A 27,536-nucleotide genomic window follows, 5' to 3' on the forward strand; every position below is an offset into this window, starting at 1 on the left:
CACGACATTAGACTGGAGAGTGTTTTAGATGAGATTTGACAAGACGACAACACAAAAAGCCAAACTCAACTTGCATATTAGTTTAATGTGTCTATTCTCATCTTTGACATGTCATTTACATCACTGCACATAAATCACAGTTACACAGAGGTCTCCACGTGAAGCCAATCGTGCTTCATGACTCACTCACTGCTATATTTCTTCTTTGGCTTCTGATAGGGCAGGAAACATCGCTGATCTACTCTTTGTACAGTAAATAAGACACACAACACAGAGGTCACTTAGATTGAGCAGGATGTTGCCTTTTCTCTGTTTGTGTGCACTGCCCCCTTTAGTTCACAAAGGCCATTTCAAATGAGGTAGGACACCTCCATCGTTTTATCACTTCAACAATTCTGAATTGTAATTTGCTGTGAATGCTGAGCGATTCATAAAGATACAACATGGAGGGAAATAGAGATGATATTTGAGCCATCTATTTGAATGCTATTAGATTGTCCAGAATTGTTTTCTTTTCGCTCGCTCAACTCCCTTTCCAAGTTTTGCATGAGTACGCTGTAGTTTTAATTTGCTTTCATTGACAGTGGATAGAAAAAAAGTCTAGACACAGCTGCTCAAATACTACTAGGCTTTTGTGATAGAAAAAAGATCATGATAAATTATTTCAAAACATTCCACCAGTAATGTGACCTATACTATCTATAACTAAACTGAAAAAAAAAAAATCTTTTCGGGAGGGGAAATAAAATAAATAAACTGACATAATGTGGTTGCACAAGTGTGCACACCCTCTAAACTGGGACGTGGCTGTGTTCAGAATTAACCAATCACATTCAAACTCATGTTAAATGGGAGTCGGCACACACCTGCCACAATTCAAAGTGAAGCATGGCGGGGGCAGCCATGCTATGGAGCTTTTTTTTCTTGAGACGGAAAAGGGGGCCTTAAAGGGCCAATCTCACTGGCGGAGTCGCTGCGACTGTGGGACCCGTGACACCAAAATGTTGCTTGCAGGATGACGTGACAACCAATTCACATGGAAGTCTCTTACATTGGACTATATGCAGTATACATATTCTTTAAATAAACGCATAACATATATTGTGTATTGTTATTTAAAGAAGGAGATGGAAAGTTAATATTAATTGATTGCTTACAGAGAGAGAGAGAGACAGGTTTCCACGTGTAATTTATTAATGCAGACACAGGCTCAATAACAGCTCGCAATTCAGACAAAACCGTTTTCACTTTTAATGTACGGGTTGTGCAATTAGTCGAATTTTAATAGTGATTACAATTTTGGCCTCACACAATTATCAAACCATTATAATTGAAGAAAAACGAGTCATATGCGGCAGTCGTGGTGCTTGTTGCCTGCAGGTGCAGTTGCAGGTGTTGCCCACCTATATATTCTTTTCTTTTGCTGTCAAACTCTCAAATTGGCAACATCCTGAAGTTTCATTAGCAGTCAGCCGCCGGAGCACAGACGCTGGCACAGGCCTCTATAATGAGGAAAAGGCTTTAACCTCCATAAAATCCAAAATATTGGGGCAATCATTCTGCTATTTGTAGAGTAGAGATGTCTGCATACATTTTGGTGACAATCGATTGCAGTTTTGTGACAAGCTATGTTAAGCTTTTTCCCTATAGAGAGCATATATAGGGGAGTCTCCAATGAAATCGAACAAAAATCAAATCCAAATGTATTTGGCATTAATCGGATGCACTTGTTAAATGGTGGCAGGTGTGTGCTGACTCCAAATGAACATGAATTGGATGTGATTTATGATTCTGAAAAGAGCCACATCTCAAGTTATAAGTGGGTGTGCGCAGTTTTGCAACCACTTTTTTTGTTTTCGTTCTGATTCAGTAAGCCACATTCATGGTGTAAAAAGTTTGGAAATTATTTCTTAGTCTAATTTTTTGTATATCACAAAAACCTGGCATTGGAACAGGGGTGTGTAGACTTTTTATATCCACTGCAGGATACTATTTTGTCCTAATATTAAGTAACACAAACAGCATCTCGAACCCAAAGCACAATTTCTTAGTGTTTATGTCACAAGAGGTACAGAGTATGTAATATATGTCAGTTTGAACAACTGCTCATACGTTTCCTTTTCTGTTCTTTTAACACAGCAGATGACAAATTGTAGAATGAGTTGTCTTTCATGAGAAATCCCACGACACCTCAGCCATGGCTGCAGTTTGAGCGTGGCAGGATGGGGTCGGGGGGCAGGATAAAAGCCGCACTTCTGAGCTGGTGAGCGCCACCGCTGGGTAAACAAGGCTGAGGAAGGAGTCTCTGGTCTGCCTCCTCACCTGTACAAACACAACAAACATCTTCACTTCAAGATACAGCAAGGGACAATCCCTTCAGTTTGTTGTCTGCTCCAAGGCTCCCTCAATAAGAATGAAGAGAACGTAACATTTCAACTTTAAATGCACAATGGTAAATGTTGGGATATTTGGGATATAATTAAGTAAACAATAAAAATCAAGTGGCACGGTGGACGACTGGTTGGCACATCCGCCTCACAGATCTGAGGACCGGGGTTCAATCCCCGGCCCCGCCTGTGTGGAGTTGGCATGTTCTCCCCGTGCCTGCGTGGGCTTTCTCCGGGCACTCCGGTTTCCTCCCACATCCCAAAAACATGCATGCTAGGTTAGCTGAAGACTCGACACGACCTACTCTGTCCGTAGGTGTGAATGGTTGTTTGAAGATAGCTGGGATAGGCTACAGCATGCCCACAACCCTTGTGAGGATAAGCGGTACGGAAAATGAACGAAGGAATAAAAACAAAGTCACGTGATGCATGTACTAATTATTTCTAAAATTGTTTTTAATCAACATTGTTTTTATGTTCATTCAGCATTTACTTTTACGAATACCCTGTGGCTGCTGCAGATGGAACTTTTCATTCGTTCGTTCATTTATTCATCTTCCGTTCCGCTTCTCCTCACTAGGGTCGCGGGCGTGCTGGAGTCCATCCCAGCTAACTTCGGACGAGAGGCGGGGTACACCCTGAACTGGTCGCCAGCCAATCGCAGGGCACATAGAAACAAACAACCATTCACACTCACATTCACACCTACGGGCAATCTAGAATCTTCAATTAACCTAACATGCATGTGAGAGGAAACCAGAGTACCCAGAGAAAACCCACGCAGGCACGGGGAGAACATGCAAACTCCACACGGGCGAAGCCGGATTAGATCCCGGGTCCTCAGAGCTGTGAGGCAGATGTGCTAACCAGTTGTCCACCGTACAGCCTGGAACTTTTCAACACCAACTAACTATGACTAATTGATATTGCTAAAAAAATTTTGTATTGACTTGAATCATATTTTGGACATGACTGCATAAGAATTGAGGCTATATATATTCGGTGTATATCAGTGTTCTCATTTCGTTGGCCGATACATCAGTTAACGGACAATAAATCAGATATCATCTTTTTTAGCCACCATAATCCCATATCATAATGATTTCTCTCAGAGGGCCTTTATGACTGTGAAAATCAATTTCCCCAACATCTGATTGTTATTAGTATACAGTGGAACCTCGACAAAACGGACCCAGATATAACGGATATCAGATCAAACGGACCATTGGGACTGAACAACGTGTCCAAAACTAATTTCCATTTCTCACTTAAACTACAGTTAACAAAGTCTGTTAGTTCCAGAATTGGCCGCTGTTGTTCACTGGCACCGAGGCACAATGCAGGCAGAGAATGGGACGGATGAATTTCCGGGTCACAGATATACAATATGACTGTATCCAATTCTAAAAGACGTACCTCCCGTGCCTATGTGGCGGCCATGTTTAAAGTGGGGCATTGACGTGGCGGCCATGCGACGATATCTATTGTCTATTGTACACAGAGCAGACACTCGGGCGAACAGGAGAACCAGTGACAATGTCAACTACTGGATGCTTTTTCAGGCTCACGTTTGTGGTCAAAAGCGGAGGTTTGTTCATTTATTTAGCTCTCCATATATTAGTAACACTAGTCCTAAAAGATTTACCTCATGAAAACCTCACAGTGCTTCCTTTATAGCCTTTACTATTTAACTGTTTGGAACAGGGATTCTCAAACCTTCGGTAAAGATCGCGACACCTTACAGTGGAGATGTTTTTCGAAGGACACCTTCATACTTCGAACACCAATTAAAAAAAACAAAAATGGGCCAACAATAAAATCATAGCTGAAATAATATAACTAACAATAAGTTGCTGTTTTCCCCTTTGTTTTATTACAAAGCAATACATCCATCCATTAAGAGGACTCATAGTCCATTAGAATACAGTAAAATATTAAATAAGAGACACAAAAGGAAAGTACATCAGGAAAATCTTTCTATTTCATGACCATAATTAATTTGACCGCATTCCCTTACAAGAAACAATAGGATTCTGGAAAATTTCACCTGCACTGGCCAGTATGCAGATATTTATTTCACTGTCACACTGGATGAGTTTTTGTCTAAAACGTTACTGATTCGATTCCCTGCCACTGAATCGTTTCGGATCGTATCATTCTGAATGAACCAATATTGTCCTTGAATTGAACCGGCAACCATGAATCGTGATACGAATCGAATCGTTGCTAAAACGAATTGTTACACCCCTAATGTTTTATATATATGTGTGTGTGTAGTATAGTATCTCATAATTATGACTTTTAGGATTATTAATTTACTTTTCCATCATTATCATTTTAATATTTATTTACTTAACTGTTTTCTCCAGGCACTCCGGTTTCCTCCCACATCCCAAAAACATGCATGGTAGGTTAATTGACGATTCTAAATTGCCCGTAGGTGTGAATGTGAGTGCGACTGGTTGTTTGTTTGTATGTGCCCTGCGATTGGCTGGCAACCAGTTCAGGGTGTACCCCGCCTCCTGCCCGATGATAGCTGGGATAGGCTCCAGCACGCCCGCGACCCTAGTGAGGAGAAGCGGCTCAGAAAATGGATGGATGGATGGATGTTGCAAAGGGGCTTTCACAGTTAAGAACTTGGCTTAATTAAAAAAAAAAAAAGGATGGGCTTTTCAGCAGGAAGGTCACAAGTTCAAGTACCACTGCAGACAAATGCAATAATGGCAACTCGTTCCTGGCTACTGTCGACGTGCTCTTGAACTGTAGCTTTGCAGCAGACGCAGCTGTTGCCATGTCAACACACTCAAGCGAAAATGCAAAGCCGATAAGGGTTTAACATCCCAAACCATGCTGTGGAAAACAAAACACAGCCGTTTCGGCAACTTCGACTTAAACAAACAGAACCACAAAAGACGAGAACCCACCTGTTTGAAGAAGGCGTGGGTCATGAGGGCAGAGGCTGACGGTCTGAAAATGGCACAAAATAATAAGGTAAGGTAAGTTAAGGTAAGGTGACTAACTCCGCATTGACTGTCAATCGATGAGAAAGACCTGCGCTCAGGTTGCTGCTGCAGACACAGTTGCACCAAATTGTGCAAGGTGGCCGAGTGGTTTTTCGGTCCGGGACTCCGAAGTCCTTCTGTGGCGGGCGGAGGGGCGGTGGTGCTGTGACTCGCGCTTCCGGTGGCCGCGCTCTCTCCCATGCCAGAGTCCACCCCGGACCGGGACACCTTCAGTCCCCCCAGCTCACTGAGCGGGAAGAGAGCGGTGTCCGGCAGGCAGCGGTGCAATCCACGCAGCTTCAGGAGCAGAGTCTAAACCAAACACATTGAGCGAACCCCGTTATGGGCGGCACCCACAAAACCCCCAAATATCACTAAACAATACATTTCCATTACAGTGCAATACGGTGGGTTTCACGTATTGTATCCCTTAATCTTTGGTAATTTTACACTCCGTGACCATGCTCGTAACTCAAAACACTCACTATATTGCCAAAAGTATTTGCTCACCTGCCTTGACTCACATATGATTTTAAGTGATATCCCATTCTAAATCCACATGGTCTAATATGATGTTGGTCTACCCTTTGCGGCTGTAACAGCTTCAACTCTTGTGGGAAGGCTTTCACAAGGTTTAGGAGTGAGTTTATGCCCATTATTCCAGGAGCATATTTGTGAGGTCACACACCGATTTTGGACGAGAAGGCCTGGCTCACTATCCTCTCGAAATCCACCCCAAGATGTTCTATCAGGTTGAGGGCAGGACTCTGGGCTGGCCAGTCAAGTTCATCCATACCAAATTCTCTCATCCATGTCTTTATGGACCTTGCTTGGTGCACTGGTGCACAGACATGTTGGAACAGTAAGTCCAAAGTGTTTGACTGTCCAAAATTTCTTGGTATGCTGGTATGCATTCAGAGTTCCTTTCACTGGAGCTCAGGGGCAAATATTTTGGACATTTCCAACTTTGCGGGGAACAATTTGGAGATGGCCCCTTCCTGTTCCAACAACCCTCAACCCTGTAGAACCTCACAAATGTGCTTCTGGAAAAATGGTCATAAATTCCCATAAACACACTCTTAAACCTTGTGGAAAACCTTCCCAGAAGAGTTTAAAGTGTTATAACTGCAGAGAGTGGACTGAATTTCATATTAAACCTTATAGATTAAGAATGAGATGTCACTTAAATCCATATCTGAATCAAGGCAGGTGAGTGAATACTTTTGGCAGTATAGTGTATCTCACATCACTTTCTGCATTGAAATGCATGAAAATGCCATTAATCCATTACAGCCTCCCCCCCCCCAAAAAATGGACAGTTGCATTGCACTCGCCCGGCCACCTCAGAGTGCACCTCAGTCGGCCGCGAGTACGCCGACGGCCCGCTGATGTTTCCATCGATCTGCACATCACACATCGGTAAACAACTGTTGTGATCTGTAAACACCAGATCGAAATAAATGAAGTGAAATGATGTGATGGAGTCGCGTTGCGATGCTCAAGCTGGGTGTTTGCCATTGTGGCGCCACACTTCCAGTTGAAAAATGTTCAACTAATAACAAATTCAATAAAAAGAAAAATGTTCAACTCGGGAGCGGCTGCGCTGTGGTGTCAGACCGCGCAGCTCGGAAAGCGGTTGGCGGAGCGATTTCAGAATGTTAACAGCAATACAAAGACATGAATGGAAGACTAGATACGCCAAAGCGTGCCTACGTGACGGCCACGTTGGTGGGGGCAATGTTTCCATGAATGGCAATGCATGGACATTGAAAAAAAATATGTGCTTGATCATTTCTCAATTGATTTACGTAGACTTGGCTTTGTGACGCTGTACCCGATGGCGCCGTCATGCTTCCCAGCTTCCATCTTCACCGAGCAGACGGCGACATGGAATCATCGGGGGAAACAAAAGGCGGCGGGATATGCTTCTATATCAACGAAAAATGGTGTACGGACGTCACGGAGCTCAGCACACACTGCAGCTCGCATTTGGAGTCGCTGTTTTTGAACTGTAAGCCATTCTACTCGCCGCGTGAGTTCGCATCATTCATTCTCGCTGGCGCCTATATTCCGCCTCAAGCTAACACGAACGCCGCACTGCTAACGCTCGCCGAACAAGTCAAAGAAATTGAAAAAAAAACACCCGTACTCACCCCTCATTATTCTCTGGGACTTTAACAAAGCTAAACTCAACCATCAACTCCCTAAATACAAGCAGCACATCGACTGTCCTACCAGGGAAAATAACATTTTAGACCACTGCTATACTACGCTAAAAAACGCATACCGTGCCAAACTTCGTGCAGCACTGGGCTCGTCTGATCACTGCTTAAATTCACTTAATACCGACATACAGGCAAGAACTAAACTGTGCGAAGCCTACAGTGAAAACAGTGAAAAAGTGCACCAATGAAGCAAAGATGGAACTTCAAAGCTGTTTAGACTGCACAGACTGGAGTGTCTTTGAAAATTCACCTGGCAGCCTGGATGAATATACGGACACTGTCACATCCTATACCAGTTTCTTTGAAGAGGTGTGTGTACCAACAAAGTCATTTCGCACATTCAACAACAACAAGCCGTGGTTCACTGCCAAACTTAAGCAGCTTCGCCAACCTATGGAGGGCGCATATCAAAGTTCTCTCTACACGAACGACTGCACCTCAACGCACCCGGCTGTCAAACTCCTGAAGTTTGCAGATGACACCAGTGTCATCGGCCTCATCAAGGACGGTGACGAGTCTGCATATCGACAGGAAGTGGAGCGGCTGGAGCTGTGGTGCGGCCGACACAACCTGGAGCTGAACACGCTCAAGACTGTAGAGATGATCGTGGACTTCAGGAGGCATCCTTCGCCACAGCTGCCCCCTTACGCTGTCCAGCTGCCTTGTGTCAACCGTCAAGACCTTCAAGTTCCTTGGAATTACAGTCTCTCAGGACCTGAAGTGGGCGATCAACATCAACTCCGTCCTCAAAAAGGCCCAGCAGAGGATGTACTTCCTGCGGCTTCTGAGAAAGCACGGCCTACCACGGGAGCTGCTGAAGCAGTTCTACACAGCGGTCATCGAATCAGTCCTGTGTTCTTCCATCACAGTCTGGTTTGGTGCTGCTACAAAAAAGGACAAACTCCGACTGCAACGGACAATCAAAACTGCTGAAAGGATTGTCGTTACCCCCCTACACACACTTGAGGACTTGCACGCTGCCAGAACTAAGACAAGAGCGTGCAAAATCCCGGTCACCGGCTCTTCCAGCTCCTTCCCTCAGGTAGGTGCTACCGATCAATGCAAACTAGAACTAGCAGACATTCCAACAGCTTCTTCACTCTTGCAATCAACTTCTTAAACACCAAACCTACAATTCCATTACAACATGCTGGCAATTATTTGTCTTTTTGTCTTGAGTTTGTTGTCACATTTCTGTCGGGCCAATTATATATTACTCGTGCACTCACTGTAGTAGTCTCACCACGCTGCACTATTTGCATATCTGTTGTTGACCAGTACTGGCCACTCACGCCAGAGTAGCATCTGCTCCATTTGCACACTGAGTGAGGAGTATCTGCAACATTTGCACAATCAACATTGTCCCAGACTATCGTACTACTCGCTTGAAGTCTCGGCACCCTTTGCACAATGGTCATTGCACCGGACTATTGTAATATTAGTCGTTTGACTGCTCTAAGTGCTAGAGGAGTCTGCATCTTTTGCACAATTGTCAAAAAAAAAAAAAAAAAAGTACCGGCATGTAACGAGCAACCCTTTATTGCTCAGTGACTGTTTTTCTCAATGTCTTTATGTCTCAAAAGTGTTCTCTGTCAATTGACTGTCTGTTGTCGTACTAGAGCGGCTCCAATTACCGGAGACAAATTCCTTGTGTGTTTTTTTGGACATACTTGGCAAATAAAGAAGATTCTGATTTTGATTTTCATGAGGTTTGCATTTTTTTGTCAATGTCAAAGCATGTGCTATTAATAAATAACTTGAAAAAAGAGCCCAGAAACTATTTTTCCTTCTTATTTTGGTTATCGTGCCGTTCAAAAACATGGAATGCGCAGACACTTTGCCCTGCTAGCCGAGCGCTGTCATAGGCATGCAGCTCAAAGGGGTGTGTCGTATCTACCTACTATTCATATCTATGACAGCAATAGGCCAACAATCAGGAAAAACATCCATGCTACTTCCTAGCAGACCGCTACGCAACCACTTCCGAATTTAGGCAAGCTTGGACTCGATCTATGTTAGTGAACAATCCTTTTTAAGGATTGGGGACATAAAAACAAAGAAAAGGAACAGACTTTGGTGTGAAAATAATACGAGAATGAGAGTGAGACTTGTCAAGGTGAAAGGCAACAGCAAAATTCACATCCATTTCCAGTACGTTTTCATTGAATTATGGTTTTTTTGTGTGACATTCGTGTTTTGCTGGTTTTGGTCTTTTAAACCAGTGATTTTGTGTGTAATGGGTGCAGGGTCTATTTTGTGCACTAATAAAGTATATACCTGTTTTGAATTTAAAAAAACAACAATTTTATTTTTCCAATTACAAAGGGTTCCGTGAAAGCACATATGACACTTGTGGGGTTCAGTACCTCTAACATTGTTTAGAACCACTGCGCTAGAAAAAGTAGCATGGACGCATTCAGCGGACATGCCCACAGCGTTTGAGAGGTTGAATTTTCACAATTTTTAAGCCTAATTTTACATACTTGGCATTAATCCTTCAAATTTGGTAGCGTTAAGAACACACTCTTCTCTGTGGTGTGTCAAAAGTAAGAAGACATTTATTGACACTTTACAGGGACTTTGCCACCTCTGGTTACCTGAGTGGGTGCCATGTCCTGGAAAGGTACCCTGCCGCTCACCAACTCGCACGCTGCAATACCCAAGCTGTAGATATCAGACTTCACACCATAACCATGGAGATCCTACCGAGGGATACACCAAAAGGGGAGGGAAAAAAAGAAAAATCACGAATCAGAGAAGAAGCCCACAAAGGGGATGGATATCCTCGCATTGGCACGGCAAGAACTTACCTGTTGCAGTAGTTCGGGGCTGAGCCAAGGCACCAGGGCGGGACTGTGGCGGGGCATGTCGAACACCGCCCTCATCCTCTTCCCTTCACGCATCATGCTGTAAACACCGTGGAGTCCTGACAGGTAGACACGCCCCTCTTCTGATAACAGGATGTGACTGGCCTTCACACCCCTGATTGTTGGAGGCAGGTCAAATGACACTTTTGGGGTTATTGTTTGAATATGCTCAAAGTAGCAACGTGACAAGTAGCCGCCATCTTTGTGGAATTTTCCCACAAATATGGGATGGGCACTTCCGATACAACAAATAAATTCAGCAAAAAAAACAATTGATGACTAAACCACATGCTGTATTTATTCCACTGCCGACACTGCTCTTCTCACGAATAATGTTCCTTTTGCGCTTTTCAGAGTAAGTGAGGCCGTTTGAAATGTCACTGTAATTTTGACACGTTGACTTGGAGAAACCCTGGGGTTTTTGGCCTGTTGGATTTATGGGTAGTTGTTTTTAATTGAAACTTGCCAGCCTATCGAAAAAGGGGTTCCTGAGTAGCAGATGAAAAAAGGGTTGAGGAGATATGTAGAGAAACAAGGCTATAGTGTTTTGCTCTAACTTGAAAGCATGTTTTGACCAGATTTTCTAGATTCGATAACCCACGAAACAAAAAGGGCATTTTCAAATTTCTCTGGAACCCATCATCCGATTTACAAAATTCTCGTTGCATTGTACTCAGGTCGAAGTGGCCATTGCAACCGACTTCATATTTTGACAGACCGTCATTGTTGAGAAATCTTGTCACATTGCTACTCAAAGACGAGCAGTGTCTCAACATTTTACTGGTCTTAAATGCAGTTCTACTATGCAGCTTAGCTAACCTAACCTTTCACACAATAGATTGCTTTCTCTGGTTTGAATTAGTTGACGGGTTTGTAAACTCGGTTTCTTTTTAAACAATCCAAAATTGTATTATTCATTATTATTATTATTAATATCCTCCTTCACAAGGATGTTGCTATCAGATGTCTTGACTAAATAAGGCAGCAAATATATAACGACATGCTAACTGGATACGTGCTCTTGAATTGAAGATGTCCCCATTGTTCCGTTGAAGATGTGTTATTTGCCAATTGGATCAAACTGACTCCACAAGAATAGGAACCATACTGCGACCATACAGCGATTGACTTGATCCATAACTGAGTTTGATGAAATACAGTTCGACAAAAGAAACATACGGAACTTAAGGGTCCTAGTGTGAAAGGTGAAATCACCCAAATACATTTACGGCCCTCCAAAAGTATTGGTACATATTAGTATTGGTGTGCCTTTACTTTTGCTTTAGACCGAAAACATTTGGGTTTGAAAAAAGATGAAAGCAGTAAACCTCCACTATATCATGATTTAGTTTGTTTTCGCAGTACCGGTATTTTGTGTGTGTGTGTTGTTGTTTTTTTTGTGTTATTACAGTTGTTACCCTATTTTTTTATACTGTTACTAACCTTTGCTCTCGCTCTCAATGTATTGTTTGACAGTGTTTGTATTTTTAAAAGGGATTTTAAACACCAACAATATTTCAAGTACCATAAATGTTATAAAAACATGCTTACGGTATATTTAATCGGGTATTTCTATTTTTTACTTCTCGCGGAGGGAATGTAACCCCAGCGATAGAGGCGGGTTTACTGTATGAGACGAGAGCTTGCAGCTGTACTACACTAAGACCCATTCGGTGCCTTTTAGTTAGTATACCATGTTTTTGCTTTCCTCAGGACATTCCAAATGGTCACACTGCCTAGGACCAATGTTTGTGCAATGAATGACTGATTCTACATCTTCTCAGCTTCACAATTGCTTGATTTTTACCCTTACACAACTCTCTGGTTTTCATGTTGGTTACACTTCCAACAAGTATAACTGCAGTCTGCACAGACAAAACCTGGAACTGGGCGTAGACATTCAACACTATTTATTGTTTGAATACTCAATGTAACAGGACACACCAAAGCAACAAAACACACCTGTCAGACACATGTTCCAATACTTTTGTTGACATGAAAATTGGTGGGATCAAACTGAACGTTTCTCTCTTGTCTCATGTTCGTCTTTTGAAGTCAAACCCAAATGATTTCCGTCTACAGAAACAATAAAATAATTAATTTCACTGTTGACTGGTGTGTTTGCAAATAAGAGAAAAGTCAATACCTACCGGTGAACGTAGCCCATGCGGTGCAGGTACTCCAACGCCTGCAACACGCCATGTAGCAAGTACGCTATTAAGGACTCGCTCATTCCATCAGGGAAATATGTTTTCATTAGAAAGTGTGCAGAACCTGTGAGCCAAGGGTCAGGGTGGACAAGTTCAAACAAAAGTTGCCTCTACTGGCGGCTTTTGGATTGGGATTGACTGACCGTAGGCCATGAGTGGCGTGAGGACCCACAGCTGGCAGCAAGAGCTGAAGACAAGTCGGAACGTCAGCAGGTTTGGGTGACGGATCCGCCTGGACAGGAAAACCTCATTCTGGGGTGGGGGACAAAGATGGAAGCGAACATCCAACTAAAAATTGTCTTCGGGATCACCGAACACAATGGTGGATTCGGACTCACCAGGAGCTGTAGCAGCTCCTCCTCTGTGCACTCATCCAGGTTGGTTTGTTTTACCGCCACCAGCTGCCCAGTTGGAGTGTGGCGTGCCATGTGCACCTGGCTCAGGTTGTTGAAGCCCCCACCCTGTCACACAGATGACTGAGGCATCACACCTTGACGACGTCACACACTTTCGACTTCCATCCATCCATCCATTTTCTGAGCCACTTCTCCTCACTAGGGTCGCGGGCGTGCTGGAGCCTATCCCAGCTATCATCGGGCAGGAGGCGGGGTACACCGTGAACTGGTTGCCGGCCAATCGCAGGGCACATACAAACAAACAACCATTCGCACTCACATTTACACCTACGGGCAATTTAGAGTTGTCAATTAACCTACCATGCATGTTTTGTGGATGTGGGAGGAAACCGGAGTGCCCGGAGAAAACCCACGCAGGCACGGGGAGAACATGCAAACTCCACACAGGCGAGGCCAGAGATTGAACCCCGGTCCTCAGAACTGGGAGGCAGACGCTCTAACCAGTTGTGCACCGTGCCGCCTACTTTAGACTTATTAAAGTCCATTAAAGTCCGGCAAGCGGCTTTAACATTTACAGTAAAAGCTAAGTTTGATTATCCAGAATGAACATTATAGATCTCAACAATATCTTTCTGACTAGTCGTAATTACATTTTGACAGTTGGAATTTTACATCTGTAACACAATTGTCAAAATGACAGACAGAGATATGAGAGTTTGACAAGGGCAAAACTGAATTACAGATGCATTATTTACTGATATAAACCCAAAACAATAAACATTTGGAACTTTTCGCTCCATTTTAAAGCATAGACAATGGAAATCCATTGCGCAGTGCTTGTGGTTTTCATTGTTACCGCATTCACAAATCCTGCCCATTATTATCTTATGTAAAACCATTATATGTATTGTTGTATATGTATGTTTTGCAAGACATTTTGCTGACCGCTTGGCCAGGTCACCCTTGTAAATGAGCGCTTTGTCCCAACTGGTCTTTTACCTGCTTTAATAAAAATTTAATAAGAATTAAATTAAGTTCTCTCACCCAGCTCAACGAGGAACTGGTAATGGGCAGGCTCTGCTGACAATGCTGCGATGTCGTCCCCACATCCCACTGTCGGGTATTGAGGGGTGCTCGCAGAGCCCTGTGATAAAACACATATCATTCCACAATTCAGATAAAAATGAACTGAAACTGGGAACAATGCTCAATGAATCAACATTGTGTATGTAATGCTAGACTAAGCATTTATTAAACTGTATTCTAGATCTTTTAATATGACAATCCTTAGACATGAATTTGGTACTTTATCTTGAATATTTACTTTTTGGACATATTCCATGCAATATACTGAGGTCAAAATAACCAATCAACAGCCAACTGACTGACTCTTACACTGGTGTATGGTGTACAGTCACAGCTACTTCAACAGAAACACGCACCCAGTAGCCACAACATTAGATTAACAATCTGAAGACATCTACTTTGGCTGGGAAGAACAAAACAATATTACAAGTTGTAAAATACTTTTGCATTACAAGAAACAAATGAACAAAAGTCAAAACACTTTTACATTTCAGAAAACAAATGAACAAAAGCTGAAACGAATTATATGTGACACAAACCGGAAAGGGAATGTACCATATCACAGACTGACGTGTTATTAGGAATCCCACGAGCTTTCTTGGCAAGACATGCCACGCCACGGGAGGACAGCGGGGTCCGACAGCTAATTACATCGAAGTTGGGTCTGGATTGTGAGGGAATACGTATGGATGGCGCTTTGTGAGTGGGCCAGTACCAAGATCAGAGAAGCGCCAGACAAATAATACGTAGTAAGGCTTCAGAGATTTATGGATAAACAGAGCATTATTTCATCAGCTCCTAAACTAAAAGGCAGCAATATATACGTCAATGAGGATTTCACTGACACTGTCAGGAAGAGAAGGAAAGAGCTACTTGTGCAACTTAAGGCTGCGAGAGAGTGAGGTGATGTGGCTGTCTTAAAATATGACAAACTGGTTGTTGAACCGAGACCAGCGGCCCAATAAATGTAAAGAGATGTAATTACCTTTGCATCCAGTGGGAGTAGGACTGATAGTACAACTGTCTCTTACATGTCTCATGTTGACACCTATGAGTTTACCAGGATATAACCGTAAGGCAATTTCCATAGCCCACGTTAATATTTGCAGTCTGAGAAACAAAGTTCACAAGGTCAAATTGCTGCTTTCTGTTAATAGCTTGTGCGCAATTGCTCTTTCTGAGACACTTAGACAGTACATTTACTGATGATGAACTTTATGTCAAGAGTTACACATTATACTGTATATGAACGCATTTGGAGGTGGTGTGGCTATATACACTAAGAACAACGTTGGCAGTCAGCTACGTCTAGACCTTATGTCTTCTAACATTGACAATGTGTGGGTTCAGCTACAACCTCCCCATGTGAAGTCATTCTTTATAGGATTTACAGACCCCCTAATTCTAGCTCATCATAAACCGAGGAAGTTTGTGAGATGCTCAGTAGGGCAGAAACTGCTAAGACGTTTGCTTCAAAATCAGACTATCCACTAGAGTGGATCAGATTCCAAATGTAAGGAAATGTAACCTGCAAATTAAAATAAATGTAAAAAGAAACTCAGAAATTCAGCGAGGCTAAGAATAACAGAAAAATGATTTGGAAAACTTTTCAACAAAGCTAACATGGCACGATATTAAGTCCACACCTGTGTATATTGAATATATCCATGGGCGTATTACTAAACCAGACGATATTGCTAATTATTCCAATAATTATTATAGGGGTAAAATTGTAGGATTCAAATCTGGCATTAGCAGTGGAGATGTTAACATCTTCCTCCTCCGTAATAAAAAATGTCAGTGAAAAACAAGCTATGTACTTTTGAGCTACCCACTGCTAATATACAAAAAGTGGAAATGCTCTACCCAATATTGTGTCGTAAGGTTTTGATAACCTGAAGTTAGCTGTGGTCTACTTGTCTCATCCGCTTTGTCATATATTTAATAAGTGTTTATTGTGCGGTGTTTTTTTCCCTTCTTAGTGGAAAGCATCAAAAGTAATTCCTATACATAAAGATAAAATGGCTCCATTTAATGGAAGTAGTAGTCGTCCAATCAGTATTTTTTTACCTGCTTTTGGGAAAATGTTGGAAACAATTGTATGTGAGCAGATTCCAAATTATTTTGTTAAATTTGGCTTGCTCTCTAAATTTCAGCATGCTTATAAACAAGGTCGTTCCAGTGCCACAGCACTGGTTCATATTATAAACAACTGGTATCAAAATGTGGATAGAGGTAGCTTAGTGGGGGCTATATTTTTAGATTTCAGTGCTGCATTTGATTTGATAGGCCATGACTTTCTTATTACAAAATTGAGGGTTTATGGGTCTGTTTTTAAAAGATAAAAGATTACTTAACTGCCAGGAATCTGAGGGTATTCTAGGTTGTTTTGTGTGACAGATCCGATGTCCACTGTGGCCAGGGCACCGCTCCTCTTTTCTGCCGTGTGTAATGAACAAATCTTCAGTTGTCATTTATGCTGACAACTCAACTATGTTCTTCTCTAATCCTGATATGAATGATATTTCCAGTGTACTGAAAAGGGAGTTGGATGAGATTATTAACACATTCACTGCCATTGACGGTTTTAGAAGTCAAATATCCATGTTAACTTGGAAGGCTGGCAGTGAATGAGTTAAATTGGTCAGTAACAACAACATGATTTCAATGTGCGGGAGGTGCGTCAGAAACTCTTATTTTTATGCGAAGGTCGGTCCAGTCGGGTTCGATCACGTTGCATAGTGTGCGGCAGGCTTTAGGGTTAACGGCATTCATCTTAACGCCACCACACTTAATAAGTCACATACTTCTTTTAAGGCCTTTTCACATGGTACTTGCTCAGTATCAAAGGCTTCCGCGCCAAAGCGCAACAACAACGGCAACGGGGGTGCGGCCTTCCCATATTTGGAAGTGGTGATGTACAAGCAGGAAGTCGGGAGGCTTTCCCTGCTCGCTGGACCACAACTCGGCAATATGTATTTTTTATTGTTGGAAAAGAACGCTCTAACTTTGCTTATTTTAGGGAAGAGGAGGTGGCACAGCAGCAAAAAACAGAAGGAATGTGCATATCCCATACTAATTTCACGGTAGCAACTTGAAGTTTAAATGCATTTGTGAGCTTTCTAGGTCCAGGAAGAGTGCCTTGAGGTGTATTTCTGGCTTAGTGGGGAGCTTCGAAAGGGAGTTTGAAAGCCTTCCACAGAAAAGTCTCCCACATCCTAAAAAACATGCACGTTAATTGAAAACTCTAAACTGCCCGTAGGTGTGAATGTGAGTGTGAATGGTTGTTTGTATGTGCCCTGCGATTGGCTGGCAACCAGTTCAGGGTGTACCACGCCTCCTGCCCAATGATAGCTGGGATAGGCTCCAGCACGCCCGCGACCCGAGTGAGGAGAAGCGGCTCAGAAAATGGATGGGATGGATGTTTTCTGAAATGTAAAAGTCTTTCAGCTCGTTGTTTTGTGAAATGTAAATTTGATTCACATTTTATTAATTTGTTTACTGTAGGGAGGCATGGTGAACGACTGGTTAGAGCGTCTGCCTCACAGTTCTAAGGACTGTGGTTCAATCCCCGGCCCCGCCTGAGTGGAGTTTGCATGTTCTCCTCGTGCCTGCGTGGGTTTTCTCCTCCCACATCCCAAAAACATGCATGGTAGGTTAATTGAATTCTCTAAATTGCCCCTAGGCTCCAGCACTCCCGCAACCCTTGTGAGGATAAGCGGCTCAGAAAATGGATGGATGGATGGATGTTTACTGACGTGTATTTCGGTTTTTGTTAATTTGTTTTCTGAAATGTGAAAGTGTTTCGTTTTTGTTAACTTGTTTTCTGAAATGTACATTTGTTTCGTGTTTTGTACATTTGTTTTCTGAAATGTAAATCTGTTTCAACTTTGGTGAATTTGTTTTCTTAAATGTAAATTTGTTTCATGTTTTGTTAATTTGAGGATAAGTTGTACAGAGAATGGATGGATGTTTTCTGAAATGTGAAAGTGTTTCGGTTTTTGTTAATTTGTTTTCTGAAATGTAAGTGTCTCACAATTTGTTATACTGTTTTGCACTTCCAAGCCACCGTAGACATGTGACATTTTGTATGATGTATATTTTTCAGTTTTGAGTTTGTCATCCATTACATAGGTATAGCATTAAAAATAAGTACCTATTTTATTATTGTTGCTGTACATGTAGTTTGCAGGAGTGTAGGACTGTATACTTTCATCTTTTTACCTTATTTAGCTTAATGAGAAGGTCTACAACTGCATTAATAACCATATTAGGAGGCAATATGAAAAACGTACTTTTGAATTGCCTGTATACAAAATATTGAATCTCTGGAGCGGCTGCGCACCCATCAAGTGTGAATTTTCACAATCAAGTAAAAGTAAATTGTTTGTGCGCTGCTGACTTTTTCCCTAAATGTGTCTATGAGCAAGTCGTTCAGAATTTTGTGAAATTAGTTGACTCGTGAGATGAATTGTGATGTCACAGTTGTTTAATTTACATAATTCCACTCCCACACTGAGTTTGACAGCAAGACTGGATAAAGGGGCGACATTACCAAGTGACAACAGGACGACAATGTCTGAAACATGTCAAAGACAAAAGCTAAGCAGAGCTACATTGAGTTTTGACAGGCGCACAGATTAGCGTTAGCACATACTCGAATGTGTGGCAAAGCTGGCCGCATGGGGGTATACGGGTATTTCTATTTGGCGAGTCGGTGGCTTGGTGATGATGTGCTGACTCTACAAGTTAAAGTTAAAATACAATTGATTGCTTTTATGAGCACTTTTTTCCCCTCGGCACTTCAGCAAGCTGAAGCTGCTTGTCTCGTCACAACCCCCTAGCTCCGCCCATAATGCTAATGAAAGCTATATTTGACATTTGCCCTGCAGTTGAGGGGTGGCGAGGTGAGAATTGGCTCATTTTCATGACCGCTCACTCAAAACAGACTGAATTCAGCGAGGCTTATAAAGAAATTTTTTTCATTGCTGAGTGATTCAAACTATGGATTGCAAATCCATTGGGTCTCGACCCCCCCCCCCCCCCCCTTTTTTTTTTTTTTAAAGCTATTTAACTTTATTTTGCTTTGTTTCACTCTGCTGTTTGCTGCCAGATCAGCATTTCAAATGCAAATTTGTTCTCAATTGCCGTACCTGGATGAAGGTTGTATAAATAAAATGTACTGAAATTCTTAATCCTTGGGGTATTTTAACAAAAGAATGTCACAGAGTCTCCAGACATGTTATTAAGACACCAGAAAATGCATATCTGTTTTAATACTCAATACGTACTTGACTATTTCAATCATGAAATTATTATTTTCATCAAGGAAAAAACTTTCAGTTTTAGTCTAATACTGTATTAAATCATGTTAATGTTGTGGCTCGCAAGTGGAGTTTGTTGTCCATTGCTTATAATTTGGACGCAACCCACATTTTCCTGCATGCATATGAAGTAATACGAACAAAGTTACATTTTCAGTGATGACTTCACACATAAGAGACACAACGAGAGAGACAGGAAAATACACTAGTACAAAAATGAAAAACAACTTGTGCTTAGATTGGTCAGCTATCTCGAGTTTGATTATAGGAATTAAAGTGAGAAAACAGGTGAACAAATCATTAGGACAATCAAGCGCTTTCTGTCTGTCTAGTTGTAATGCTACTGACCAAGAGATGCTGACTGGTGTCCTCATAGCACTCCTCTATGTCCATGGGCTGGACCTGAGTGTGGGAGATGCAGGAGCAGTCCTGGTGTAGGAGGAGCGGGGAGGCAAGCACAGGTGAGACACCCCGCAAACAGGGAAGAGTGGACAAGGAGGCGGAGCCGTCTGGCATGCGAGGGGGGTGGGGTGATTCAGACAAGTTTCTGGCATGTGATACAAGCTGTGTGTGGTGAGTGATCAAAAAAGTGCACGGCCATTCCCATTTCAATCTATTTTCATTAAATTTGTTGGAATGAAAATAAACGAGTCTTCTCACATGCCACTCATGCTATAATGTTTAGTGAAAATCGATTAGAAAGGTCTTTACAATTTACAACACCCAAAAATATGACTGAATGCAACACTAATTCCAAGTTTCCATGAACTGACTTAAAAGGATACCTAAGATTATATTGAGCATGCAAACAACCATTCATACAGTATACGTAGTGCCAAAAAAAGTGTTGAGCCAACATTAGTTTTGTTGTTTTAACAAAGCTATGATTGCCATATACAGTAAAACTAGAATGGCATTCATTTGAGCTCCCCCCCACCCCCAGCCCATGTCCAAATCACAGGTGTATTTCAGAACCTTGTTTAAATTATCTTCCTTCTAAAACACTGATAGTAGTAATTATGAGGGGTAGTCAAAAAGTAATGAGCCCAATTTAATTTAACCTACTAATCATTTATGTTCTGAAATTTTCACAGTATGTTGTTTAAATACTTGTTTGAAGATTTATTTAAAAAATATGTTTTGTTTAAGCCATTCCTCTTCTTGTCAGCCATTTTGAAAATGATGTCATTGTTGGATTCCTGTCAGAAGCAGAGAGCGGTGATTTAATTTCTTGCTTTGAGAGGGAAACCACCACTTAACATTTTCCAAAAGTTGACCAAATGTGTATGGGGTTAGGGTTATGTCATCGATGATGATACAGGATGGTGATGTCATCAATGGTGACTCTACGATCTTCTCTGACCAGTGCCTCAACCCCAGTACTACTCCCAGGATAACATCTGAAGATGGTTTGCCGCTCCTTTGTTTGTCACGCAGGTCACTCAACGCAGGCTCATGCTCTAACCTTTGATCCTGGACACCCACTTTTTGACTGTGCTATCGCCTATCGCAGCTTCCCCATACACATTTTGTCAACCTTTTGAAAATATTTAATGGCGGTTCCCCTGACAGGAAGAGGACCGGCTTAAAAAAAAAAAACATTTAAATTATTAGGAGGTCAAATTAAATTAGGGTCATTACTTTTTGACTGCCCCTCGTATAATGCATTTTATTATTATTTCTAACACTGCCCTCTCATACTTAGAACTTGGGAAAGGGTGATGCACTTTTATTTGTAACAAAATGTTTTTATTTCTAAACTGGCCAGCATGCACAGCTCGTGCACTCGTACTCTTGCCATTTCAAACTGTGTTTTGAGAACAGATGTGTGTTGCATCACCAAAAAAAAACAAAGAAATAAACTGTCAAAAATATACATGGTCATGGTCAAAAACAAGATTTCCAAAACTTTGGAGGAAAAAATAAGCATAAATGTTGACATCTGACGTAAGTTTGCTTTGAGGGCTGTTAATCATGGTGGACTTTATGGTCACTGTCCTAGAAAACCCCACTGCTCTCACAGCGGCAGATCAAAGCCTGCCTGAAGAAAATCTGAAATATTGGGATGAATTTTGGAAGTCGGCCCTTACGTCTCATCCAGTTTGGGCGGGTCAAAATGTAAGCGCACTCGAGTGCACCAGAGCAGTTGCCGATGAACTGACTCTTCATTTCACCGACATAAACTGTATCGTTCCAGATAATTTGGCAACACATCCAAAAGGATAAGTTGAACTGGGTTATACAGGACCACAACATTAAGGTTCTTTACCTGAGAAATTATCAGTCATACGGTTTGCATGAGTTCAAAATATCTGCAATCACCTGATGCACGTCAGCTTAGGAGCAATGTGTACGACTGCAACAATTCTTGCCAATGTCCAGCAACTTCACATATCCAGTAAAGGCGAGTGGATCAATAGTCCACATGCCACAACTCTATATTAAGGAGATGTGTCAGATTATGCATGAGGCAAACGGGTGTCTCCACCCTTACTTAAAAATGCCAATCTTGAAAAAAATAGTTTTTATCAGACAATATTGCTAAAAGAAAAAGCACACCAAAAGCAAGTATAATTTGAAATATAAAAATGATAAAATCAACAAGCCTATGCATTTCATTCACATTAGATATAGTAAATAGCGAAAACAGTTTTCAATTCACAAAAATTAGAAACGGTTTATTGTTAAATCATACACCGTTTCATCCCTAACACCTACTGTATGAAATAATCATGCTCTATTAACTTGTCTCACATGCCAGGAGTATGGAATATTTTTGTAACATACTCACTAATACAGTATTTGACTAATTTGAGTCAAATACATGTGAGTCCACATAGAAACTAACATCGCTTATTTCATTTTCCACAAAAGTGTATAATACAGTCCTGAATTACAGATCAATTTGATTTCACTAAGATTCATGACGATAAACTCGGTGGCAAGCAGGAAAGACAGAAACGCCATGCTTCACAAAAGTCTTACCAAGAAAGACATGGAGTCTTTGAGGCACTGCTTAAATCAGGTTTTGGCATTCGTCAACCCGAGAGCTGTAGGACAGAGATGGAGAAAGACATTGTTTGAAGAACGAAATGCAACAGCATAATAACAGGCAGAAAGAATCCATCCAACCTCAGCCACTCAGCTATCGAATATCACTCTGCTGTAGGGGGGTGAAGAATCATCTTCCTCGGCTTATCCAGGGTTCTTTGGAGGGGGCAGTAGCCTAAGAAGTGGCCTACACTTCCCTCTTTCTGGCCGCTTTGTCCACCTCCTCCGTGGGAATCCCAAAGTGTGACAAGGCCAGCCGGGAAACATAGTATGTGCAGAATGTTTTCTGTCTTTACGGGACCTCCTCCTGGTTTGACGTGCCCACCCAGAACACCACATCAGGGAGCCGTCCCGTAGGCATCTTAGCCAAATTCTTGAGACACTTTTTCTGGCTCCTTTCGATGCAGAGGAGCATCGGCTCTACTCTAAGACCCTCCTGGATGACTGAGCTTCTAATTGTATCTCGAAGAGAGAGCGCAGACAACCTACGAAAGAAATTAATTTTGGCCAGAACTCTTTTCCAACACACCGATGAACGGTCGTCATCACTGGTGATCTAGGACCATGGTCTCAGATTTCGAGATGCTTATAATCCAAGATGCTTCACATTTAGCAGCAGACAACGCCGTTGAGAGTTGAAGATCACTGTCTGATGACGCCAACAGAACCACATCAACCAATACTGGCGGCACCAAACCAGACCTCCTCAATGGGCCTGCAACAAGAATTCTTTTCATAAATGGTACTAACAGAATCAGTGACAAAAGGACAGGTTTGGCAGAGTCCAACCCCCTACGGAAACAAAGTCCACGGCTGGGATGGAAACCGCACTGCTCATCCTGAATCCAAGGTTCTACTGTCCAACCGACCCTGCAGAGGAGGAGTGTGAACCTCTGTATTTGGAACACACCCTCTGGTCCCATTTCTTAAAGGAGGCACCACAGTCCATCCATCCATCCATCCATTTTCTGATCCGCTTCTCCTCACTAGGGTCGCGGGCGTGCTGGAGCCTATCCCAGCTATCATCGGGCAGGAGGCGGGGTACACCCTGAACTGGTTGCCAGCCAATCGCAGGGCACATACAAACAAACAACCATTCGCACTCACGTTCACACCTACGGGCAGTTTAGAGTTTTCAATTAACGTGCATGTTTTTTGGGATGTGAGAGGAAACCGGAGTGCCCGGAGAAAAACAACGCAGGCACGGGGAGAACATGCAAACTCCACACAGGCGGGTCCTCAGAACTGTGAGGCTGACGCTCTAACCAGTCGGCCACCGTGCCGCCTGGCATCACAGTCACCACTACCAATTCAGAGGTGCTGTCCCAGATATCCAGATGAGGTTTTCCCCACAAAATCCAGATTCTTGAGGAACTCTAGGTGGTCAGCAGCACCCCATACCTAACATGGACAGTGTTAGGTGTGCAAGGTGGACCAGAATCTCCTTGAAACCATCCATAAGTCATTCTCCATGGCCTCGCCAAACTCCTTCCACACCTGAGTTCCCACCAAAGCTGCATTCTGCTTGGCCTGCTGGTACCCATCAGCTATCTCTTGGGTCCCACAGAGCAAAAAGACCCGATGAGACTGCTTCTTCAGCTTGACAACATCCCCTCACCGCTGGTCCCTCCTAATAAGTTCGGGAGTTACTGCCACGACAGGCACGGTGCTTAGGCACAAACATCACACCTGAAAGCAGAGGGTGAATACACTCTTGTCCACCATTGTAAACCCCAACATACAGGCCCCAAGCTTGTGCGCTAGTACACCAACATCAGCTCACCACCTCTCACCAGGGACAACTCCATAGAAGACCAGGGTCTAAATGCTTTCAAGAAGACTGGTTCCAGAGCACAAGCCGTGCGTTGAGGCGAGCCCGACCATATCTAAACAGTACTTCTTGACCTTGCACACCAGTTCAGGCTCCATATCTGCCAAAGAGGTCCTAATCCATGTGCCAAGAGCTCGATTCTGCAGCTGAGGATCAAACTGCCAGGGTCTTTTCCTTCGTCCACTACTAAGCTCACACTGCAACCAACCCCCCTTGGCCCCTCTCCCAGGGGGTGAGATGTATGCCCCAAGTCAAGTCCCAAGTCAACACAGGCAAGTCCCGAGTTAAGTCTCAAGTTGAGACATGCAAGTCCTGAGTCAATGTATATATTTAATACTGCATTTATATCCATCCATCCATCCATTTTCTGAGCCGCTTCTCCTCACTAGGGTCGCGGGCGTGCTGGAGCCTATCCCAGCTGTCATCGAGCAGGAGGCAGGGTACACCCTGAACTGGTTAGCAGCCAATCGCAGGGCACATACAAACAAACAACCATTCGCACTCACATTCACATTCACACCTGCGGGCAATTTAGAGTCTCCAATTAATGCATGTTTTTGGGATGTGGGAGGAAACCGGAGTGCCCGGAGAAAACCCACGCAGGCACGGGGAGAACATGCAAACTCCACACAGGCGGGACCGGGGATTGAACCCGGGTCCTCAGAACTGTGAGGCTGACGCTCTAACCAGTCGTCCACCGTGCCGCCCTGCATTTATATATTTAATATATTTGAAAATCCATATTTATTTATCAAAACAATTTTGACAAATAAGTGCAATGCACCGTTTTAAGAAAACTAGGGGGCTGATCAAAATTGTTGCACCTTCAAAGCCAATCATCAAGGCGGCGGGGGTGTAGTGCTCCAGTTGTACTGCAATTAGTAAAACAGAAAGTTGCACAATAGCTATAGAAAGAGAAAGCTACAAAGTGTTGGTTTCTCAGTGCTTTGGTCAAAGTAGCAAGTGTTTTTAAGTCAGTGGGTTCAAGTCCAAGTGAATTCATGAGTAATTTCTGTTCAAGTCGAGTCTAAAGTCATAAAATTAATGACTCGAGTCCAAGTCATGTGACTCGAGTCAACACCTCTGGTAATTATCCAACCCAAGGTTGTGGGTTTGATCCTGAACCCGTGTGACCATGTCTAGGTGGCCTGGAGCAAGATACCGAACCTCCAGTTGCTCTTGTTGCTGAATCATCAGTAGGTGAATGAGGAGACAGTTTTAAAGCACTTTGAGTACTTTGAACGTAGCAAAGCGCCACACATTTGAAAGCTCACCAAATAAAGTACCAAGCTTCTGATTCTCTCAACGCGTTTGAGGTCCAATGTGTCCAGAAATCTGTTAGTAATTAACTCACCTCCAGATAAAAACATCACAGCATAAATTGAAAATGGACCAGTAAATATTTTTGAAAAAAAAAAAAAAAAAAATGTAATTACTTAAAGGGACAATATACAGTTTTCAAACTGCTAGCAATATGTGAACGTAGCCTCATTTCAGTTCCCTCCCCTGCCTCCCCCAGCTCACGACAAAAAAGAACCAGGAAGAGACCGGTTCTTTGTGCTCGTCTGGCCGGCACAGAGTGCACCTTTGTCGGGCGTGCAAGCACGTTGACAGCCCCTTGGATATGGCCTGGAGGAATGGACCACTGTGTTCCCCTCGCCTGACCACCTCCCAGTCCACCCAGGTCGGCTGCGTGAGTGCGTCGACAGCCCACTTGAATTAACCTGGAGGAAGGGACCACCGCGTCCTGCTCACCTGTGGCCGCCTCAGAGTACACCTCTGGATCAACCGTGAGCGTGCAATGTTCAACGAAAGGCTATCTGTTTGATGATGTATTTTACAATGAATTTAAAATATAAGAGATGTGATCAACTTACTTGACGACTTGGTAAGAACAGCAGTGTGACGTACGTGGTGGTTTTCCCAGTTCACACGTTCCACACACCACCCTTAATTTTAAGTAAAGAGCTGCCAAATTCCTTCTTTTTAACTTTTGTTGCTAATCGGAGTTAAATAATCCGGGCGAGAAACTATAATTGTGTACTCTGTGAGAGGCTGCGGTTCGTCCCTGCGAGCCTTTGTGTGCGCGGTGGGCGTGTGCAAATGATTGACAGACTATTCGGTCACTACAGTCTTTTGATTGACTATTCTTTTCGCTATTTACTATATCCAATAAAAATCAGAATTAAAATTAAATTTGAGGCATTAGATGGGGCCAGAAAGGGGTGATTTTTCAAAAGATCACTTTAATAATATTCTATTGTCATACAGACAGTTTTTAACATATATGACAAAAGTGTTTGTCATACTAAAATTACATCTTTAAGTTGGTTGCACTCCTTAGCCCTTTTTTGATTGTGCTACTTTATAGTTATTATAGTGTATTATTGTGGTATATTATATATTCTGTATTGAGAATGATAACAAAAGTATCAGGTTAACCCACCACAGTATTCATTCTACTCATACAAGAAGAAACTAAAGAAACAATTGGCACTGTCCAGACCAGCCTCCAGATAGTTATTTCACACAGTCATACTGGTTCAAAAGAAAATACTGGTTTCTTGTCCGTGTCCCCAGATGACCCAAACTAAACTATACAAAATCGAATCGTAAAAACTAAATCACCCCTACTCAGCTTCCAGCTCACCTGAATGTATCAGCTTAGGAGGAAGGAGGAAGAAAGGAAAGAGGAACCGGACAATATGCAGATATACACTCAAGTGCCTCTGTATCCCTGCAGGATCCAATTGATCACGTGAGCTCATACAAAGGAGAGCCCCCCCCCCCAAAAAATAATAAAATAAAATAAAAATACAACTCAATAGTTCTGTACTTTGTTATACTTGTGTTGATTTCCTGTACTTTTGTTTTTTGCCCTACATAATAAAATTCGTTTCAGGACACGGTATTGTAAATATCTTTTCTTAACACACCTGCATTGAGGTACAGTTGTTTCTGTTTTAAAACCGTGTAAAGTATTTAGAGAGCAGTTTGAATTCCATTACCTTGTCTCAGCTGTAGGTCTTCGACGCATATATGTAAGAAATGCGCAGAAAATGCTTTTGTCAACACATTTTCAAATTACATCACTCATGTCATGACCAAATTATATGCGCTCAATAAGCACGAATGAGGGTATATTGTGCAAGACTTTTAATTTGACACAGATGACTGTCGCATGGTGATGACATCTT

At 42.5% G+C, this 27,536-nt stretch overlaps 1 protein-coding gene across 1 annotated transcript; it reads right to left on the reverse strand.

The window, feature by feature from the left end:
• Window positions 1–65: 65 nt before the first annotated feature.
• On the reverse strand, window positions 66–27,527 carry stradb (STE20 related adaptor beta). Its single transcript, XM_061785665.1, is given in 13 exon segments — window positions 66–2,322; window positions 5,312–5,354; window positions 5,439–5,701; window positions 10,212–10,316; window positions 10,425–10,596; window positions 12,632–12,755; window positions 12,835–12,943; window positions 13,030–13,146; window positions 13,148–13,152; window positions 14,092–14,191; window positions 19,806–19,886; window positions 22,443–22,507; window positions 27,348–27,527. Coding segments are annotated over 12 exon segments (1,284 nt in total). The 5' UTR covers window positions 22,455–22,507; window positions 27,348–27,527; the 3' UTR covers window positions 66–2,169.
• Between the last annotated feature and the right edge of the window lie 9 nt (window positions 27,528–27,536).

The sequence above is a fragment of the Phyllopteryx taeniolatus genome, chromosome 1 (assembly GCF_024500385.1).
Source record: "Phyllopteryx taeniolatus isolate TA_2022b chromosome 1, UOR_Ptae_1.2, whole genome shotgun sequence".
NCBI lineage: Eukaryota > Metazoa > Chordata > Actinopteri > Syngnathiformes > Syngnathidae > Phyllopteryx > Phyllopteryx taeniolatus.